This window comes from Odontesthes bonariensis, chromosome 13 (assembly GCF_027942865.1).
Source record: "Odontesthes bonariensis isolate fOdoBon6 chromosome 13, fOdoBon6.hap1, whole genome shotgun sequence".
Classification (NCBI taxonomy): domain Eukaryota; kingdom Metazoa; phylum Chordata; class Actinopteri; order Atheriniformes; family Atherinopsidae; genus Odontesthes; species Odontesthes bonariensis.
Genome location: NC_134518.1, coordinates 26569311 through 26592377, shown reverse-complemented (window position 1 = coordinate 26592377; position 23067 = coordinate 26569311). Strand labels below are relative to the sequence as shown.

General features: G+C 40.6%; 1 protein-coding gene across 5 annotated transcripts in view; it reads left to right on the top strand.

The window, feature by feature from the left end:
• The window catches only part of atp8a1 (ATPase phospholipid transporting 8A1), a 90656-nt gene that overhangs the window by 23403 nt on the left and 44186 nt on the right, over window positions 1-23067 (top strand). For 2 of the 5 annotated variants that reach the window (XM_075481800.1, XM_075481802.1), the window contains 13 exons: window positions 2420-2465; window positions 2709-2749; window positions 4923-4996; window positions 6361-6430; window positions 6535-6662; window positions 7067-7178; window positions 7433-7598; window positions 10974-11101; window positions 12322-12399; window positions 12518-12606; window positions 15698-15742; window positions 18635-18704; window positions 22740-22845. In XM_075481800.1, the coding sequence (XP_075337915.1) occupies window positions 2420-2465; window positions 2709-2749; window positions 4923-4996; window positions 6361-6430; window positions 6535-6662; window positions 7067-7178; window positions 7433-7598; window positions 10974-11101; window positions 12322-12399; window positions 12518-12606; window positions 15698-15742; window positions 18635-18704; window positions 22740-22845 (1153 nt within the window). Of the gene's footprint in view, window positions 1-2419; window positions 2466-2708; window positions 2750-4080; window positions 4155-4922; window positions 4997-6360; window positions 6431-6534; window positions 6663-7066; window positions 7179-7432; window positions 7599-10973; window positions 11102-12321; window positions 12400-12517; window positions 12607-15697; window positions 15743-18634; window positions 18705-22739; window positions 22846-23067 lie in introns of all 5 variants that reach the window. The other 3 variants (XM_075481801.1, XM_075481803.1, XM_075481804.1) reach the window with 3 other exon arrangements.

The window sequence follows — 23067 nt, the reverse complement described above, 5'->3', positions numbered from 1 at the left end:
AGCAAAGTGAGAGAATGTTGCAACCTACTGTATTGCAGGGACCCTGCAATGCGATCCTCTGTGCAGGTCCCGGTGGGCAGTTACCCTATACTACAGCTTCTATCGTGTGCTGAAGCTGACCAGCACAGCACTTTTTCTCCTGGCCTGTTGTGAAAAACATGGGAACGGAGCAGTGATGACTCCGTCTTTATTGCTGAAGGTCACCTGCACACACGTCTGTCCCCTGTGCTGTGCTGTCCCTCACAAGTTGACCTGACAGAGCAACATTGACCCCTAACTTCATGAATCATGCACAACAGGCACACACCGTGTAGCGCATGCCTTCCTTTTTTTTTTGCCGGCTGTCTTTGCAGCAGCAGGCATAGGTTGCTTCTTCAGCGTACTTCGGCTCTCTTTCAGTTTATAATGTCACCAAAATTGGAATATGATATTGTAAAATTGAGCTCCAGTGTGTTTTTACAGTAGTGCGTTGTGTAGTTTCAGAGTTTCACAGTTGCTCTGTGCCCTCCTTGTTACAGTGAGAAGAAAACAGCAGTTGGAAGACCAAAGACTGTAACACTGCAGATGCTGCTTTTATTGTCACTTCTTTTATACTTCCTCTGTATGTCTCAAGTCTACAGAGGCTTGATACTGCAGTACTTACGCATAACCTCTGTGCGCCACTCGCTTTCTGCTGCACTGTGATTACACACATCATCTCAATACAGTGCCAGTGCATCTCCCTTTCCTTAAGTCCACTGGGACAGAGGCAGTGTTAGAGGCAGGCACAGCACATTTTCTGTAAGACTGTAAAGCAGCATAAGTTGTGGAGTTGCTCATGCAAATGCAGCTCTGCTCCTCCTGCACTTCTCTGAACAGAGTAGGGTCTGCACCATCAGACCTACTAGTGTGGATGAATGAAATTGACTGACAACTCTTGCACAGGGCATGATGAATGAGCTTTGTAAAGGTCTCAACTTTGCATAGTGCAGCCTGAGAACGGCTGAAGCCACGTGACACAGGCAGCCTATTCATTAGACACTACAGCATGCAGGGATATTAAATCAAATACGATTCAACGCGAGCATGTAACGGATGGATGGATGGCAGAGAGGAAAAGGATGGATTTACAAGAAATGGACACATTAGGGGCACAATGCTGCTCACCTGGCAGAGTAAGCACCAGCTACTAAAGCTGAGTCCTTAATGCAGCTGTCCTGGTATGATTCCAGCCAGAGTGCTGTGCTGCATGTCAACCGCACGGGTTTCTAAAGCCAGAGGATACCACAAAGAGAAGAGCTGTTGAAACATAAAATCAGATAAATTGTGCACTAATGAGTGGATGAGACTAAAGACCCAAAACAAGCTTCTGAAAACATTGTTGTCACACAAAATAACTAAACACCACATGCTTTGATTTGACCAAATTGAAAGCAGTTGTATCATTAAACAGATGTTTTGCTAGTTTGCGTAACTGTCATGCCTCTTCTTAAACTGCTCCCTTCTTAGTGAGTCACTCAAAAACTTTTCTTTTAATTTCCTGACATGTTGAGCACAGTGTGGACAAATTCCATGGATAGTTTTTAAACTGAGTTTGACTGAACGAGAATAGATCTCCTCTTGTTGTAAATGGGCTGTGAGCAGAAATGTGAGTGGATGGGTCCTCTACTTGCTAATCAAATAGAGCACTCGTAACTCTCAGGAGCTCAACTTTAAAACTCAGTGATCATATCAATGAAGGATGGAGCAACACATTATTACTCGGCATGATGCTACTTGACAAGCTGTCCTTTGAAATCAGCTGCAGAAGTCACAGTTGATTGCATAATTGTTTAGCCAAAAAGCAGGATGCGAGGGGAAGTGATGGTGCTGATTCGTACTGGTCACACGCAGCGGTTTGTGTAGATTTTACGATGGTGCTGTGTGCATGGAAAGGTCTCAGAAGTGGCTGCAAATTTTTATTCTAAATCAACCTGCAAATTCATGAATTGTCAAAAAAGAATAAATAATAAACTCGTCAAATGCTTCAGTTAAACAAATTGTAATCAAGTAAAACAGCGAAAATCAGCAAATCCCTTTTGATATGTTGAAGCCAACTAATCAAGGCATATTAATCTACTGATGCCAGCATCCCTACTCCTTAGATGCCACGTGACCGTCTTTACAGCACCACTCTAATCCTGAATGATTGGTCCGTCTGTCAGGTGACCCTGTAGGGATAACTGCTCAGAGTTGGGCATCAGATTTACTTGGATTTGGGACTCCTGTCGTGACCACATGTGTGATAACGTGCTGCTGTGATTGTGCTGTGCTGCTTTCGATAGAATATTGAATGCATTTCAAAAGTGGAGGGCTCATCTTTCTGTCTCGTTTTAATGAATGTGCATCAGAATATAATCTGTTCATGAGGTGAATAGTATTTTCCTTTTTTTCTTCACAGAAACGTCACAAAGCTGACAATGTTGTCAACAAAAAGGAATGTCAAGGTATTGAAAACTATTTCTTCTTTAGGGATTAGAAAAGAACTTTGGGGTCAACCAGCAAATGTACCGCTATGCTTAGTGTAGTTTATGGGTGTACTGTTGCCATCAAGAAAGTAGGTCTTAATAAAAACCTAATTGTACCAGTATGTGCTTTCTATCAACGGCTCTGGTTATCTCTTTTTGTTTGAACTTCTTTCTGTTTTGCTGTAACTTCCCCTCTCAACTCGCTCTTGTTCCTCATCACAGTGCTGAGGAATGGTGCCTGGGAGATCGTGCACTGGGAGAAGGTATGTACCCAGCCAAAGCTGCACACATATTCTATATCTTTGGCTCACGAATTGTACAGTTGTTATTTGGAGAAACCTCTCTCACACGGACTGATCTCTCCACACACACCTTCACGCCCTGACCCCCTCTACTATGCAGCCTAAGCTTATTAATGCAGTGTTTCCATGTGGATGATCTTTGGAAGGCGGTGCTGGAGGACAAAGAGCAGCTTCTGCTTTTCACTCATAATGAAACTGTTTAATTTCTGTGGCTGGAGCAATTCAGCTAAAAGCACGGGGCGTGCAGACAAAACACCAGGCAGTGCAGAATAAAGCTGCATTTGAACCTAATTGGTAACACTGCTCCCTCTGTGAGAGGCTACATTTTTCATTTAGCAGGGCAGTACTGGCAGAGCCTTTGTAACCTGCTCTCTGGGACATGATACAGATGATAAGACTTGATTTTCTTTGGTAAACTACTTGTGGATTTGTTCAGTGTAATCATGTTTCCTTTCAACTTCCTGCCTTGTAGAAATGTTAATATATTCAGAAGAAAACAAACATTTTCACCCACATATATTGCATAAGAATATAATCGGTTATCGCAGCAAAAATCAACATCACGTTGGTCACACTGTACAAACATTAACAACAATCCCTGCATTCATTCAATAATTGAAATGACTGTCCCTGTATATAATTAATTAATCACAGCTAAAAACAGCTCACTGTACCACTTGCATGTATGGATGTCTTCATACACATGGAGGTTTCTCTAAAAAGCCCAAGTTTAAATTATTGATCAATTTTCTGCCTCTTTATCATGCATATTGTAAAAGTGTCTTCTCTCCCAAATTCTATTTGGTCTTCAAGTTTTGTTACGAGTTCTTCTTTCAGGGGAGCTCGAAAGAAGTCCAAAATGATCAACTCAAATTTTTTCGACTTATTTAAAGAGTTAATCATCACTTCTCGTAGTTTATTGGAGCAAAATATTTCCCTTGAGTTTTTAAATGTAATTTTAATTTTACAGCAAGAATTGATTTTTCTCTTGAGCGTGACTGACTTCCACGTTGGAAAATATATATATATTCATTGTTTACTTAAGGGTTTTTTAATGGTTAGTTTTCTCTCTGCGGAGATCACTTCATGACGTAGGTTGTGCTAAGCTCATCCGTAATGGAAAGAAGACTCCAGCTATTTCATTGTCTCGTCATCCGTATTTTATATTTCTGTTCTTTTACTGCGCTTGTCTATCTTTTGCCGGCTGTAATTCTTTGCTCCTAATGTTAATCTGGCATTTTCTGTGCTGTTTTATGGGAAATCCAACAGCAGTAACCAGTTTATTTTCACAGGTTCAAGTGGGTGATATTATTAGAGTAAATGGCAGTGATTTCGTTCCTGCGGATGCTGTCATTTTATCATCCAGGTACAGGACTCCTCCCTGCTGCTGCCTGCGGGGATCTTCTCCCTCTTTCTTCTTCTCCTCTTGCTCTCTCTTAGCTCACCATAAAGAAGTGATGGTTCATTAACACATCAGGCCAACATTTCAGATTCTAAAACAGACTAACCGCCCTGCTATATATAATCAGTTATAAAACTTGATTTTTAAGCAATTGAATATGATAGGATGTTGTGCTGCATAATGGAGCAACCATCATTTCCTTAGGTGGGTCAGATGTAATGTGATTTATTTATTTATTTTTTTGATATGCATTTGTTTTTTTATTAGATTTGACCAGTCATGCCATCAGAAACCTATTTATCTCCTTCACTTTTTCAAAAGCCATTTGGATCTACAATGAATTTGACTTTTGAGGAGTTTTTTTTGTTTTTTGTACTTTGTAACTTTATTGAAATACAAATTTGGTGACACCATTTCCGATACATAAAAAAAGAGCTTTTGACACATCGGCTACGGCCAAACAGCAGGTTCATTGTGTTGTATTTCTCTAAATGGTTTGTGAAAAGGAGAAGGGATGACCAACCACAGCTCTGATCATACAGGACTGATCATTGTGCTCTTCACATCTCCCAAAAATTGAACCCCTTCTCTTTCTCCCCTTGTATGTTTTCTGTTTGTCTACTTGTGTTCTGTTATTTTTTTCATCCTCTCCACTCCTGCGTCCAACTCCTGCAAACAACTGCCACACCTCCTCTGTCTCGCCCCCTGCTGGTGTGTGGTTGGTAATATCAGGTGGCTGTTGGGGAAGTAGTCAGAGCTGCAAACGGGGATCACCTCCCGGCCGACCTCGTCATTCTGTCGTCCAGGTCAGCAAACCAGCAACAAAACGGCGGTGGGAGAGATAGGGGCTGTGTGTACCGACTAGGATGAGATGTCTAGGCTCTCCTGACATGACAGAGAGGCTTTAATGTTCACACTAGAGGATTATTTTGGCAGAAACCAAATGCCAGTGAAGTTGGTGAACACAACATCTGTACTTGTTTTACATTACTTCGAAATTGTGGTTTGGCAGTCGTACCTTTTAGCTGCTGATTTTATCCTGCAGTGTTTTGTTTTACAGCTCAACTGTAGACCCCTGTAAATGTTTGTCTGACACTGCTTAAAGTGAATGGAGACATGGCGTATTACAACACAGGAGTACATGCTCCTTCTGTTAATGTTCGCGCTGTCTTTTGGGTGTGAACTTTCCATATCCTTGCCCTTGCATGGCTTGTATGGCACACTGAATGCAACAATTTAATTTGATCTGACAGTTTGCATGCCGTCACATTCCAAGATGAAAAAGTAGAAACCATCTTGGATTCATGTTGACATGTTACTGCTATTTGAATGAGCCTACGTGTAGCTGAGTCATTCACAATCAGTACAGAGGCAGTATTTCACTGTTTTATGAAGGGGACAGATTATCAGAATTGATTTTTCTGGCTATCTCAAAAAAACTTTAGTACAATTTATTTAATTGAAGCTCTCATTGAGTGGCTTACCGCAGGACACGCCAAACCCCTGCACTGCTTGTGGTGGTATTTCAGTGTCTTTGGTATGAATAACCAGCGACTTCGCTCACCTTTTAACCACCAGCATGCTCTAACTCTGAGTCCCTGTCCCGGAGTCTGTCTCAGGCCCATTCGTCTGCTTTGATTGTGATGCTTGGTATGCCTGCTCGGTCCTGTCACCCCGCTCTGATGGTTGTGCTCTCTCTGTCCACTCTCTGTCCCTTTTCAGTATATTTTAGCTTTTTCTGAAAGACAGTTAAACTCAGGGGAGGCAGCAGCACCAAACAAAGAAGTTATGTCTGTCCTATGGATGCTTACTAGGCATCAAATGGACAGTGTCAGTAAAATATTGATGGCAGTTTTTGCTGGCATGCAGCATCTTTGTTTGCAGTGCTCGAGCCTTTTAGTTGTTGTTGTTGTTCTGTTTTACCCCCCTTTTCTGTCACGGCTAGTTTACAGTTTATCAGATAACTGTTAATAGTTGTAAATTAATATCATTATTGCAAATTGATAGTTAGCTTTTTGTTATACTCTTCGAAATAATTTGAAATTACGATTATATAAAACAACGAACAAGGGATATTAAGTAAACAATAGTGTGCAGCAACACTGAACTGTAGTTTACAGTTACATTATGATTTTACTCCAAGTTTCTATATCCTTTCCCTCAACAACAGTGAACCACAGGGTATGTGCTACATCGAAACATCTAATTTGGATGGAGAAACGAACCTCAAAATCAGACAGGTGATTCAGTTTCTTTAAGCCCTTCTATGTACCCGTCATTTTCCACACAACGACTACTAATGAGTAAAAGTAACACTGCCTTCATGCCGTCTTAACTACAACAGGGTCTCCAAGTGACAGTAGACATAAAGGAAATTGACAACCTGATGCGTCTCTCTGGGCGGATGGAGTGTGAAAGCCCAAACCTCCATCTCTACGAGTTTGTCGGGAACATGCGTCTGGATGGACACAGGTGGGCTCAGTTGCATGGTGACATGTCTGCCACTCTCTGCTATTCTTACCATCTGAGTATCCCATTAGCCAGGAGAAACAGGAGCATGTTTTATCTCTCTGTGGAACAAAGGACCTGCTGCAGTGATATTTAATTACACAGCTGTCCGGAGGCTTTGGATTGAAAGCTTTTTGGCTGCTTTTAGGTTATAACAAATTGGTTCTCGAGGTTTGGGGCCTCCCGAACAAATATTGTGTTTAAAAGTTGGATTTTAAGGAGGTTAACAGTTTTGCAGTCTTTTCATATTTATGAATGGACAATTTTTTAATCTACTAGAATGTAGCTTTAAGCCCAAACCCTTAATGCTTAAATGGGGACAATAGGTTAAGTTTACGCACTAATGGTAGTGATGTTTCTTACAACAGCGCGGTACCTCTAGGTCCAGACCAGATCTTACTGAGAGGAGCCCAGCTGAGGAACACACAGTGGGTCCATGGTGTTGTGGTCTACACAGGACATGATACGAAGCTCATGCAGGTAAAGCCACATTTATACAGTTCATTACTTGGTGCAAATGGAGCAAAGTCGGTCTGATGATTTAATAAGAAATGCTAGAGAAAATGTAAAAATCTGCAAAGCTAACTATAAAATACTCTTTCTAATTATTAGTCTAGTTGCAAGGGTTCAGATGGACTAAATGCTCTTATTGTCACCGAGCAGAAACAGAAACACTGCAGTTTGTCTGACTTCCCCATTTTGGTTTTTGCCACAACGTGTCATGTGTTTCTCAGAACTCCACGCGGCCGCCTCTGAAGCTGTCCAACGTGGAGCGCATCACCAACTTTCAGATCCTTGTGCTGTTTGGCTGCCTGCTGGCCATCTCCCTGGTTTGCTCTATTGGCCAAACCATCTGGAAGTACCAGTACGGCAATGATGCCTGGTACATGGATCTCAACTGTAAGAGTCCCAACAGCTCTGGCTTCACAACATATTCCACATATTTTATCTCACTTGTTCATATCGGCTTATTACTTTGTCGTTTTAAGTTCTTAAATGCTGCTGTGTGTCGTGCCGTTTTATGTTGCCTCAGTTAAATTCTGCTTTGTATTACAAGTGAAATATGTGGCAATGTGGGAATAAGTGAATTCCCTGTTAAGTGAGAAAACACAGCTGTGACATGCATAAATGTCTTGTGAATGAGTCTCATTGAAAAAGAAATGGTTGAATATCACTGCGCTGCTGTACTTTTTCGTTCCTTTCTAATGTTCTGTTTGATTTTGTTGTTTTCTTTGTTGTCGTTTTTTAACAGCTCCAGGTAACAACCATTTAAAAGCCTTGGCCATCCGTGAATGACCCTCCTTTACTAACCCCTTACTGAAGCTCTGCCTTTGCTAAGCAAATGAAGCCCCCTACCCTCGCCCCCTATATGGTTGCCCTACTTTGTATGGGCCCATGCCATGGACAAGCACATACCAGGGATCCAACAATAGGTTTTTCCCCTCCAGCTCTCTTATACCTTTGTCTAATTTCAGTGCCTCATGCACACAGTGTTTCACTTTTCCTCCATTTTTTTTCTTGTGCCACGTTAAACGCTTTGCAGTGTCCAAGCTTCAGACCATCTTTTTTTCCCCCCTCTCATTTTTTAGCAAATAATGAATAGCAGCATTTGCTTTGACTGTATATCAGACAAGGTTGTGCACAGGAAGCTTTTAATAGCAGGAAGCTTATATGTGCTTATGGCTTGAACACAACACATGTAACATGTGTTGCAACCTCAAGGGGCAAAAGCTGACATTTTCTAAATGCCTCTGCCGCCCTATTTTCTTGTGGGGATTTTTAAAGGACAGACGGACAGAGAGGGGAGGTGGAGAGCTGAAAACCAGCTCAGTTTTTACTCGTATTCTCAAATATTGATATAAAATGTTTCTCTTTAAGTTTCTCTGAGAGACTCTAAAACCAAACAAAATGTGACTTGCGTAGTAGCGTCTGACTTATTTCTGTTGAGATGACGCTCTGAACTTGGTATGCAAAGTGATTATCATGACACCCTGGCCATTACTCTGTACCCTGATAGGCCTGTGTAGGACAGGTTGTGCCCTGGTCAATTTAAGCTTGCATTATGACTTACATGGTCTCTTGATGAAACGTTGTTTTGGCTTCTATTGGTTTTCAGAAGGTTTCAATATTGTCATCGGTGGTATTAAAACCTTCATCAAAAAGATCCTCTATTGAACAGATGGGGGAAAGTGTAAGTTATAAAGCAAGCGTCCATCTTGAAATGATTTTACTTCCATAAGGAGTTGTTGAGGCTCTGTCCAGTGCATATTATCCAACCTGTGACAAAAGAGAGGTGGAGAAATTGTCATATCTTAAACATTCATTTCGCTCACACCACTTTGTTTTCCTAAGATATTTGAACTTCACTTGCTCATCAGCATGTGTACAATAAGTGCAGACAGAAAATGGAGTCAGCCTAGGCCCCATCACGCATGCCCATATTTCACAGAAACTTTTGATTATAAAGGCCGCTTGAATGCAAAATTTTGACATTGACCTGTTCAAAAGGCAGACTGGTTGGTGCGTTAAGGCGGTACACTGTGACAACTAAAGCAGACTGTAAGAGCAAAAGTGTATCTTCCTCACTCAGGCCAGTTAATATAGTAACTGTGGTGATATAAAGGTCGTGAAACCATTTGATACTTTTAAAAAGTTTGGCATAAATGATCAAAAACAACATCAGATTTGAACTTGAGTCCTAAAAGTCAATAAAGATAACGCAATTAAAGAGTGAGACTAAATATTATACTTGTTGATTCTTCTAATGAATAATATTGGTCCAATATTGCATAACTCTGAGTGGACAAAACATGTAAACCTCGAGGATTAACGTTAGATTTGAGAATAAAACTGGTGTTAGTAGAAAGTTGAGAGTTGCATTGCAGTGTTGTCCTTATCCCGTCAACATGGTGGCGGCAGTATCATGGTCTGTCCCTTTGGCTTGAACAGCGGGTGTGGAGCAAGACCAGGTTCATGTTTTAGATTTACCAAGTCAAAGACCTGTTTTTAAGCAGAAATATCTGAAATTCTACAGTTGCACAAGCTCATAAGGACCAGTGCTTGATAGTCATTAACTTTTAACCCTATCCCTGAATTTATGTAGACCGTCTCTGCAAAATGTTACTCACCTGATAGCATGGCAAAATATTTATTTTTTCCCACTTTTGCTTTCAGCATGATTTTCAAAAGTTGCTGTTTTTCTCATCAGTAGACGTTCGAAACCAATGAAAAGTTCACAAAAATGAAATCAAACAAAACAACTTGGTGCGATCGTGTTAAATACATTTTCCCGCTCATTTTGATTGTGTAAACATGCTCGTAACATCAGATACCAACTCTAAAATGACATATCGGAGACAAAGAAAAGACATCAGCTGGTTTTTGCAGTTTTGTGAAAATGAGTTTTAATGACTCTCAATCCAGTATCGCTCTCTCATGTGATACCAGCAGTTCTTTGTGTATCATAATTAGCCGGCTTCTTGAAATGAGGTGATGTAGAAATCATCATTAACACCCAACCTTACATAATCCGCCCACTCTTTTTCACTTTTTGTTGGTTGAGAATGTGCTATGGACTGAATCTCCCTCCTTTGTCTTGAGAGCATCTGAAATGTTTGTCTTCCCCCCCACTTCTAAAAAAGAACTCCCTCCTATATGTGTTGTCGTAGCAGTAGCTTCCATTCTGCCACTTTCTTTGTGCCATCCAGTTTTTTGTTTTGCAATCCTTCTGTCATGGGGAAGGGCTGATCCTCTAAACCACAAAGCTAGTCTCAAGGCTTGGGTTGAGGAAGGTAACATTTGCACCTCCTGCAAGCTGAGGAAAGGTAAATCACATCCCTCCTGTTTTCATGTTTGTTGTCACTGGGGTTACATGTTGATCATTACCAGTTTTTTGGGGCTTTTGCGGAACCAGCATCATTTTTGCATAGTGCTTTGTGGAACTCATTGCCTGGATCATGCTGGATGCCAAGGCTGCTGCTGTGACACTAATGAGATACTTCAGTCCCCGATCGCTACTTTGAATCTTTGGGACTTTAAATTGGATTACTAATCGGTTGAGATATAAAAGAATGAGGTTGGGTGGAAGAAAAGGTTAATTCCAGCTAATGCACGACATTAGCCCAAAACATTCTCTGGATTGGGATAATGTTGATCATCAGCTGGATGTAGCTTTGGGTTTTTTATTTTTTATTTAACGAACTGATATTTACAAACCACCACTGACGAGTTTTCCGTGTATCGCTTCCCTTTTGTCCAAAACTTGTTCCCTGATAGATGGCGGGGCTGCTAACTTTGGCCTCAACTTCCTCACCTTCATTATCCTCTTCAACAACCTGATACCCATCAGTCTCCTGGTCACACTGGAGGTTATTAAATTCACCCAAGCCTTTTTCATCAACTGGGTAAGTTGAGGTTACAGTCAACCATTTAACTGAGCTGAGCTTCAGGATACATACTTTTTAAAATGAACATGCATAACAAATCTATGCACATTGAGGGAAAAGGGATGGTTACTAAATCTACTTTTACACAAAAGTTTACTGGCACTGAAATGACATAACAGCAGTGGGATTTTTGAGACATATCTTAAAGGGGAACTGCGGTATTTTCAACATTAAGCCTCATTTCTGAGTCGTCTGCAATGTTTTAGAACCCCCTCACCGTTTTTTTTTAAAATTTTGCTGCTGTCTCCGGTATTTGCCTAATTTTGATTCTTCTCAACCTGCTTCAGAATGGCAAGCATGGTGCATGTCCTAAAAGGTCCGTAAAAGCACCATAAACGTCCGTTTTCAAAATCATCAACTCACCGGAGTGGTTACTGGTGTGCACTGGTAATCCATATCAAATTTTGTTGCAAAAAGTTGCTTCTGTCGTGTTTTATTTGACATTTTGTAAATACCATTGAGTTGTATTGAAGACTGGATGTTCGTTGATATTACTCCGCCACCGAACCCGGAAAGAGGAGATGTTTGTAGTTCTCTCGCACCGGAAATGCAAACCAGGATAATACACCTAGCAGCATTTCCGGTGCGAGAGAACTACAAACATCTCCTCTTTCCGGGACTTGTCGCAACAAAATTTGATATGGATTACCAGTGCACACCAGTAACCACTCCGGTGAGTTGATGATTTTGAAAACGGACGTTTATGGTGCTTTTACGGACCTTTTAGGACATGCACCATGCTTGCCATTCTGAAGCAGGTTGAGAAGAATCAAAATTAGGCAAATACCGGAGACAGCGGTAAAATTAAAAAAAAAAAAGGTGAGGGAGGTTCTAAAACATTGCAGACGACTCAGAAATGAGGCTTAATGTTGAAAATACCGGAGTTCTCCTTTAGCATTCTTCACTACCTGAGTAAAAAAAAAAAAAACCCACAAAAAATGCATTATGAGGCACTTATGTTTCATGTAGATATTAGCTGATTGAAACGAAGGGCACAAAGTGGGTCTCTTTGACTTTCAAACTTCAGTTTTCAGTCCCAGGTGTCAATATTTTCCAAAGAGGATTGAGAGAAAAGACTGCTGGGGCTGTTTTTCTAAATTGCTTTTGAAACTCAGCTGATTTAAACTATGTGGAAGTTTACTATGGAGTGAGATTTAAGGATCCGATGTGTGTTTTAGGACACTGATATGCTGTATGAGCCCACGAACACACCTGCTATGGCCCGCACCTCCAACCTTAACGAAGAATTGGGCCAGGTAAACGCTACATTTTGAATTTAATTTGAATTTAATATTGAGCTCATTCTTATTCAAAGGGTTTGTTACTCATTTAGAATCAACCGTGCACTCTTGAACTGTTTCTCTGCCCATTCAGGTAAAATACATTTTCTCTGACAAGACGGGAACGCTGACCTGCAACGTGATGCAGTTTAAGAAGTGCACCGTCGCCGGTGTGGCCTATGGGTATGTCCTGTTTTCGTCTCTCGTTTCACTTTCCCTGCCTTCCCCCTCGCTTCCTCTATCGTTGCCTCCCGTATCACCTTCATTAAATGCAGAGTGTGCATCATAGTACATCTGGCGTTTTTCTCTCCTCCCTCACCTTCTCATTAGCAGCTGCCTCTATGCCCCTCTCAACATAAACTATAAATAAAACATGGACAGACATTTGCGAGCAAAGGCTCTTTCTATTATCCTCTTTGCAGTCGCTTGTTCATCGTTTGTTACGTCAGAGATGTTTGTGAGAGCTTTTTTTTTCTCTGTGATCCAGAATGTAACAGTGTAACAGTGACATAAGTGCACATTACAGAGCGTCTCATTATAGACACAGAAATAAAGACAGTGCTGAAAATCCAACTCTAAAAGTAAATAAAAAAAGGTTTTCAGTTACATTTTAACATTTCAGAAATCAGTCCGTAGTGTCTTTCCCTCTAATTTTAATGCAATGCATCGATAATTAGCCTCAGCGGATGCAAAACAAGTGGGCGAACAGAGAAGCAAAGCAAGTGCAGGCGTGACAGTACATGATTAATCCCATTAGGATTCAATTAAAAGTGTGATTGATGAAGTGCATACTGAAGGACAAAAGACAGCATTTTATCTGGAGTCCTTACTGCTCGGAGCTCTCATTAGACTGTGATTGTGAGCCCACTGAGGACACTTACAACTTCTCTTTGGCGGTCCCCAGGTCAACAGCTACTTCAATGGTTTTAAATGTTGATGATGTTTTTGGGATTGCTGATGCTGATTAAAGGCAGGTGTGATTTTTTTTTTTTTGCCATTAAATCTTGTGTCGCAGAGTGTCTTTATCGGCATGTTTTTTTGAAAGTCATTTAAATGGGTCAAGCAGGCTGACAATCAGGGTCAGACACTCCCTCCAAAACTGAAGTTAAGCAGCTGGCAGCTTGTCTTTTCCTAAGTAAAAAGATTTTGCTTTGATTCTCTGAAATTAGGACACCTTATGAAACTAATGAATATGGATGAGTGTTTCATAGCACACGGGAGGACGACAGGTTCTGTTAGTGACTTTTAAGTTCTCAGAATGAGAGACGGGAAGGTCAAAAACAATCGACTCTATTGGTCGTTGTTCTGTGTTAAATACAACCTGTACTTCCTTTTCTTATCATAGATGTTTAAATAGATATGGTCTTCATGAGTCAATCAGGAAGTACATAAAAAAGTATTTTGCTGCTGGACATTTATCATTTCAACTTTAAACTCTGGGATTAATTTACTTAAAAGTACATTTTTAACCGTCAGGTCCTACTTCAGGAAGTGTTGTTAATATTTTTTGCATTTGATATAACAAAACGGGCATCTATGAATACAAATGAATGTAGAAGCTTGCGTTTAGTTCCTACTGACGAGCACGACTTGTAATTCGTTGACAGCACACACACAAAAAGTCCTCCTGACGCTGCCGCCTGCATGTGCACCTCACCGCAAATTTAGTGCTGCTGTAATTAATAAAGCCATCCCCAAGGGTGTTGACATTAATTAATTCCACTGGATTGGAGTTAAGATCTGAAGGAGAAAATACTGTTAGTACTATTGTAAAGCACTGAGAATCATCCTGAGTCAACAGTGAATATGTAGTGTTTCTTTTTCTTTTGTTCAATGGAACAAACTCACAAAAAAAAGGTCTGATTTTATATTTATATATACTATATATATATATATATATATATATATATATATATATATCAAAATAAATTGTCACTGTTGGCTGCATCCTATTTTTTACATGCATCACATATTTGTAACTGATGAATAAGTCCAGTACTGGATTGCAGCCTGTGTGGAGACAGACTGATTTGTTGGTTTCATTGCACATCATCTTTTCTAAAGGCTCGTATTACAAATCAAATGGAGAGCTGACGTGTTCAGTGTTGTACACATTTTTACTGTCAACAAAGCCTGCACTTATGGTAGTCTGAAGATATTAGAAGAATAATCTGGGGTATAAAATAATCTAATTTCCAAAACCTTTGTCCACCGTGACTTCACACCTCTTTTCAGAGCGTACAGTTTTAGATTGTGGAGTAACCACAATTTATAGATCAATATTACTCAGCAATCCTTGAAGCACATTATTATCATGTACAGTAAATAGCCTGAGAGCTAACAGTAGCACACAGCAGCCTGACACGCCATTTTTATTCTCAAATGCGAACGTTTCACAGCTGTGCATGGACGGCTTGTACTGGACGCTCTTACGGGCACATGTCGTCATGAGCCATGCGTGAATCTGGCTGGGGGAGTTAAACCACCTGAGGGGTTAACCCTCTATTCAAAAATCATGCTGTAAATCCCCCATCACACCCCCCTGGCCTTCTCTTTCGGTCCATTTTGATGAGGCGATTGTTGAAAACTTTGTTTTCGTTGGCTTGTTTTTATTGAATTTAACATGTTATTTGAGTAACGGCAGAGCTGCTAACTGTGCATTCGCTGAAATCCGAACAATTTCCAACTGGGGGGAAAAAAACAACAAACAGCCAGTTTTCATGTAATACCAATGCATATATAGAATTATGAGGAGCTCTAAGATGTATAAATGACTTACTAATGCTTGAATAATTGAATTTGCAGAGGTATATTAACGCTGCAGTAGTGATTAGTGAAGAGAGCAGGGCTGGCTGGGGCAGCTTTAGCAGCTAAAGCCTGCCAGCACTACCCAAGCTCACAAATTAAGAAACTGTATCCTCTTTAATTACTCCTTTTATAGAACAGAAAATGGAAAGGGATAGTTCTACGGTAGTGTGAGGCTATTTCCATACAACCCTTTCCAGTTTCTTTACACTTTGGCTGAATTGGCCAACAAGACACAGCCGGAGTAAGTGTTTCTCCATTTCCCTCCATTTTAGATTTAGTGCTGTTGGTATGTAGCTCTTGACGTACAGCTATAGCTGTAGTCACCTTGCATCCGACCTAACACACTTTGTCTTCCTCATTAACAGTTCCATTTTACCTCCAATCCTGGCATTTTAACATTCACAGAACATGCTAACGAAAGACTTTGTCATCAAGATGCTTTTTGTTTCTACCTTCGCTTCAACAGTCACGTCCCTGAGGCTGAGGAGGGTAGTTTTGCAGAGGATGACTGGTAAGATGATGGGTCTGAAATCATGGTTGTTTTCTCTGCTTTTGTGATGTATTAGTGCTGCGTTGCCTTGTGGAAATCGTGACTTTGAACACAATACCTCAGTGTGTGTTTGTTCTCTCAGGGCGTGTTGTATGTGGCTGTTTCTCATGAATCGCCGTGTGTAACTGTTGATGTGAAAGGGCGAGCATTTATTATGAATATATGTGGCTCACTGCTTTTTTCAGATAAAATATTGAACTGTATATTTTTAGTACTGTGGCTCCTGGGGCATGTGTACTGCAGCAGGTTTGATTACATGAGCCCCCCCACTTGTTACTGAATGTTTTGCTGAGGCAGAAGCTGTGCAGCTCATTCTCCTGTTAAAAATCAGACTAACTTTGGAGATGGTGGATACTCACCCACTTACTCTCTCCCTTTATCACACACATACACCACACACTCACTCACACAGTCGCACAAAGGGATCCATCTGCTTCGGCGTTGACATTTGCAGCATGGGCGTGTCTCATCCTCTCTGCATGGGGAATCGGAGCCTGTTTTATAATGTGCGTTGTGTCAGATTGTCGGGTTTTGCTGCTTTAGATGATGTTGCCAGCCTCCATGAAAGTATATTTCTCGTTTAATATTTTTTTTTACTCACTGAAATGGCTGAGTTAGATCATTTTATACATAAGAAGGGTTAAACAGGAAAATGGGATCAGCTGAAATATTGATGAGTTTAGTCACTTGATGATATTTAAAACAAAGATGAACATAAAACAAGGCTAGTACATGTTAGCAGACATGCACTTATAGGTTTAGAATTCCCTCCTTTAGTAAAACAGGACAGCGTTGCATGTTATTGGTTTGATCTGGAACTGATGCCTGCTTATTGACTGTGAAGAGCCAGCACCACTGTTCCCATAGCGACAGGACCTCTGTGTGCTGGCAGATAATCAATAACTTACCCTCCCTCTCAGCTAGTTTCGTACCTCAAGAAAAAGGACGTGTTGAGCAACGATACCTCTGATGTAGAGAAAAGCTAAGGGCTTCCTTCCTTGTACCAGGGTTGGAAACAAAAATGATGGCGCTATAGATCTTGTAATAAGAAATTAACCTGTCAGGTTTTTGGGCAGAAGTTCCACATGTTTTTATATGATATGAATATTTTGGCTTTTTTATTTCCACAAAGACTTTGTCATTTTGGTAAAATCTGATTGTTTTCACAAACCTCCAACACATTAGTGGACGCAAAAAACAATTTTGTCTCCAGCCTTGCTTTTTAATTGTACTTCTGTCTTTTCCCTTTATTTCCTTCCCTCCAGATGTTTGTTATCTGTGCAGTAAATGGGAGTATTACGAGCAGGCTTTTTGGTTGACTCTCAGGGATCTGAACAGCATATCCTGTGGGATTAGAAAGATTTATGGTTGCTAATGGCACCCTCAGTAACGTGTCTATCAAACCCTAATGCCACAGGCAAAGCTGCTGTCCGGCTGATTCATTGCACTCTGGGATAAACAGAATCATAGATCGATCCCTGCTGGTGGCTAAATAAAAAAGTCGCTATACCCTCAGTCACTGTACAAAGACTTATAAAACATGTTTCTCTACTATCAAAACTCTTCTGAAAACCCAAATGTATATTTTTTCCATTTTAGCATGATTTTTGGTTGTTTATTAAACATTTTGATTTTGTCTTTTGTCCTATTCTAAATTGTGTGGCTCAAGTAATTTATCAGGCTTTGATTTTGATTCGTGTTTTAGTATTGTGGTCGTCTTTAGCTGCCATCTTTCTTACACAGGATTACCTTTCTAAAGCAAAGGGACATCAGCCTTTATTATTCACAGAAATAACTGAAGGGAATGTGATGATGCTGAATGAATGTATGGTCGTGGATTCTTTGCATGTTATTAAATAATAATGCCACCGTTGCAGGACATTGCTTCCTGAAAGGATGATCTGCTTCTGCCTGCACAAAATCCCAAACAGTCACAGTGTTCGTCACTTTACTGGATTCCAGGGATCAACATTGCATTCTGCCTGCATTGTTGTCGATACTTGATTAAAAAAATATTAATACTGTTGGCATATAGCATTGGCTATGTTCTTAAGAGTTTAAGACCAGTCTGAATTGAGGTTTGGATCATTTTCTCAGATTTCTATACAGTCTCTCTAACCTGAGAAGATGCCCACTTCCTACTGAATGCATGTCTAAGGCTCTTCCTCACAGGCTTCTCAGACCCAGAGGCCACGTCCATCTTTTACCTACAGTCAGCTGTGTATTTTGACCGTCATCTCTCTATTCCATTTCCCTGAAAGATGCCGAACGTTAATTGGTCCTGCCCTCCCAGATGGGAGAATTACGCCCACTTTATGGGGATTTTTACTGTTTTTGATAATAAAAGCCATGTCAATATGTTATGGTACATGACAAGGTAGTAAAAGAGAATAATTAAACGATGATGATAATGATGATAAGTTGCTGCTGCTTGAGTTTCAATTTCAGTAAAAATGGTGTGTGCCATTCATTGACTTAACAATCACATAAGCCTGCTAGCACTGTTTTTACACTTAAAGGTAAATACTGGATTTTATGTAGACCTGAGAAGGCTTTGTTACAAAGGAGTTGTACATATAAAGAAAAAAGTGTCTGACTATACCCGAAAGACACTTTTGTCTCTTATCATACTTTGAAAACTATCAAAAGCCTGAAAGTAAGAGCCCTTTTATGTTGTTTTCTCCTTTTAAGTCTGCTGTCGTCGAAATTTGCTCTGATCATGATTCAAACAATTTATTTGTTCATAACTAGGGGAATCTGCTGTCAGAATGTGTTCCACTTGGCTGTTGGTGTTGTACAGTCATGCGATCAAGTGTGTTCTTGTGTTTTGACATCTCCATCTCCTCTTTCCAGGCACAGCACACACTCAGAGGAGCCTGGATTTAATGACCCAAGCTTACTGGAAAACCTCCAAAGTAATCACGTAAGTAATGTCAGGGATCCCCATCGCCTTCCTCCCGTGACTGCTGCTGCTTAGGACAAATTAAGAAGGATTTTAGTTCCAATTGTATTTGGTTGCGTAATGTCTCCCTTCCATTTTAGGAAGACTGCTTTGGCATGTATGTTACGTCTTAGAAATGGTGAAATGGTCATGATATTTCATGGAATGGATAATGTCTGATGTGCATTTATCTCCGTTGTGTTGTGAAACATTTGGAGACCAGCAAACTTAATGTCAGTTTGACTAAATCATGCTGAGGGGTGGATTACTGTTTCACTGCACAACGCTCCAAACAAAAACAGACGAACATCCCAATTAGCTCATTCTGACAAGATTAAGATGAGCCTCTTCCACCGCTTTACTTTTCTAACAGTGAGAAAACCATGTGACCACAAGAGATCCAACAAGAAACAATCCATCTTATAATAAACACAGTCAGAGGCATTTGTCATTGTTTATAGGCCTTAAGAGGAGCAGTAACGACCATCTGCAGTCATGAACTGGGTGAAGACTGATTGATTGGCTCTCGAGTCACTCATCTGTAGAACAGAGTGGAGGAGGCAGAATGTCACATCTAATTACATACAGTTTCGCCGCCCAGGGAAAGCAGCAATCTTACTGTGATGTTTGCTTTGTTATGACAGCAGAATCTCTCCACACATTGAGTTTGTCTGAGGTCTGCGTTTGGCTTCATATTGATAGCCCCTCAGCCACTGCTAATTACTAACCAACGTTTGAAACCGCAGCCTCTCTGCATCTTTAGTAATGATTCATGATTAATGTGTTGGGCTGAAGTTGTACTGCTTTGTTGATGGTTGATTGTGAATGGTGCACAATGTTGGGGTGCTGATGTACTTTTTAATTTGCAGGACAAATTTTGTCTAAGAAACCAGTCTGGTCCACTTGCAGGGTAATACTTGTTAGAGCTAACAATACGGAACAAGGTTCATTTACTTGTGCTATTTTAGCTAAATTGTGGGTGAGAAAGTGCTGCCAAGCAAGTGTATGAGACAGAGGGGAGGCTTTATTTCACATTCACATATCTGCACATATTCAGTTGAAGTTGTCATGTTACATCCAATCAATTTTAAGCCATGAAAGTGTTATTTTTGATTAACAGAGATTACTTTTCAGTTGTCAGTTGGTTAACCTTCCTCTTGCCCAGCAGTAGCTGAGATAAACTCCAGCCCCACCGTGACCCTGAATTGGATTAAGAGAGTATAGAAAATGGATGGATGGACATGACTGTTAAAAAGAAAATATGATAATAGATTAATAGTTTAACATTTAGGAAAATTTTGCTTAAGTCTTCATAAGAAAGATGAAGTTACAACATTATCTACAACTTTGAAGACCCAAAGTTTAGTTGACAAGCCATCAATATGTCCCTCTTACAAACAGTGCAGCCCTGTGCATGGAAAATAAAGCGATGAATTTCACTTAACACCTGATGTTCACACAGTAAAAACAACCAGTGACCATCAGGAGCCCTTAAACATGGTTTTTGCTTTAACATTAACAGCCGCAGGCTTTTTCTAAAAGTAATGTTAATGAACTGTTAAAGGTGGGGTGGCAGCGAGTAGTTTTGACAGCCCTGACAAAAATGAACATGCCCTCTTGAGCTTTTCCTGTTCCTTGGACACGTCCTATGCCTGCAGAGTTTCAGCAGCCTTCGTGGGTGTTTGTTTACTCACTACCATGCTAAGACTCTCTGCTTGATACTCTCCCGACCCCTCAACTTTTTCCACACTGGCCATGTCCAAAATGATGAGTGTCTGTCACTGCTGCCATGACATAAGTTACCCAGGAGTCAGTGGGGGTGATAGCTGGCAGCACATCCAGCATGGTATTAGCTGTCACTTCTAATTGTGCCATCAGACCAAAGTTCAGTTGCTCTGGGCCGAGTGTGTTTTTTGTCACGCACATGCATTTGTGCTTCATCCTTGTGAAGACCCTCACCAATATAACCCAAACCTTTATGGTCTGCTTTTACACGTGGAAACATATTATTATACTTACTGAACTTCTACTTACATGCGTTTTTTTTTTTTTTACATTTCTTTTATCAGCATAAAGGGAGGAGAGGGAGACAGCTAGCCAAAGGCTGTGTCCAAGGGTTAAAAAAAAGATACCTACCAGCCTGTTTAAAGCTCACTAAACTTAACAAAAAGGATCTAAATGGTTGACTCTGTAAAAACAGCTTAAGTGCAGCAAAACTCAAATTGGTCAGGTTATAGAGTGGTCATCTTTCAACTTGAAGATGTGTCCATGTGTTTGGGTAAGACCCTAAACTCCCACACTCTCCCTGATATGCTCATTGTTGTGTGATTCTAGAGGAAAAAAAATTTCTAATTTCAAGTATAAATGTATATTTAAAAGCTGTGTTTGTGTGAATAGGAATTGTAAAACACTTGGTAGAACCTAGATAAGGTTGAAAGAGGCTGTATAGGTGCGGATCATTTTACCATTTACAACAAATTGTGGTTTTATGAGGGGCATTTGGCTGGACTATATCTTGACTTGGCACTTCCTCTCTATTGGGCTCTAAATCCAGTGTGCGCGCACACACACACACACACACACACACACACACACACACGCACACGCGCGCGCGCTAACATGTCTTTCAGAGGATACATGTCAACCCAGACCAAATTAGCATGCTGCTTGGAGACAGAAGGGGCTCTCAACCACCTGGACTGTATCTTTGCTTACAAGTGGCCCTCTGATTTACCCCCTCTTGACCACATCATTTATTTTCTCCTTTGTTCCTCTCATCTTAGTTTGAACAGCCTGCAGAAACAATAGCTTTAATAACAACATGCAAGAGTACACAGCTTTTTGTTTGAGAGGGGGAGTGAAGCAACCACTTTTAAGCCATCACTTAATAGCACGGCTATATCTCACCATTTATGGAAGTATTATGCAGGGGTGATCATTCTATTTGAAAGAGCTGCTGTGTATTCTCTGTGTTACTGCAGGTTTGTGGAAGCTTTATTCACAAGCTGATGCTCATTGTTAACAAATGTTTGCAGCCAGGCTAAAGTTGGAGCTGTTGCTGTATCATGTGGACCGCGTGTGGCCCTGGAGGCTGCTGATATCTCTGCCTCAGCTGTAGTCACTGACTCCAAGCTGGTGGACTTTTAGTCTCAGATAGGAGCCTCAGCAGATGCCTGTCTGAGTCCGCCCCAAGGCAAATTAGTCACACTGTTCCCCTCATAAATGTAAAATACTCTCAGTATATAGATTTGGCCTTTTCTTTCGCCACCAACTAAGGCAAGTGAATGACTAAGTATGAGTAAAACTGTGTCACTACCTTGAGCCTTGAATCTAGTGGGAGAATTTTGTGTGATCCTATTGGCTTATTACCAGCGGCCATTTGTCAGATCAAAACCTGACTGTTGGGTACTCGGACCACATGTATTTCACATACTGACAAACTGCAGGCTGGTTTTGTGAAGACTAGGTGAAATACTACTGGAATTGAGGAATGTATGAACGGTTGTTTTCAATCTTTGGGCTGAGGAATCAATATATTATTTTTACATTATCCTATGAATCTTTTACTGTACTACTTGTGTTCCACTTTAATTTAAGTTTATTTGTTTATGTATTCATAGTGATATTAGTTTGACAGTGTCAATTTTTTTTCCAGGCTTTGCCAGTTTTTCTTCATGAATGAATGAAAACAATGAAAGTCTGTTTTGCCATTTTCAGAATAAAAATTTGAGACGTTATTTCTAAACATCCCTTTTAAAGATAAACGGGTTGAAACAAATTTCACTGCGTGCTCAACTCTTGTACTGATGGTTGTAGCAGGTTGTGTGTGTCCTGTGTATTTTCAGTGTGCACCAGCTGTTAGTCATGCAGATTGAGCGGGTCTGTCAAACGGCGCTCCCTTTGCCTTTGTTTGCCCTCCTCCACAATGTCTTCAAGGAGTTTCTAGTTGTTCTGCTTCTGTGATATTTTTTAATCAAACAACATTAAAAGTCAAAGTGCCCTTTCCACTTTCTGTAGCCTACAGCTGCTGTTATCCTGGAGTTCATGACCATGATGGCCACCTGTCACACTGCAGTCCCCGAGCGCACGGATGGAAAAATCACCTACCAAGCTGCATCTCCAGGTATTACACATTCTAGTGGAATATTGCTTCTGGATGTACAGTGTGCTGCTCTGGCATTATCCCAGTGTGTGATGTTTATTCAGACATGCAAGTGCTAAACATGCACACGCCAGTTTGTCATGTTGCTCAATGCCCACACGTATGTAGTTGTTTAATTATTGTTTGTACCATTCTTTCCCAACTGTGCCACACTTACGAAACCTGACCTGGAGCTTTAACAAT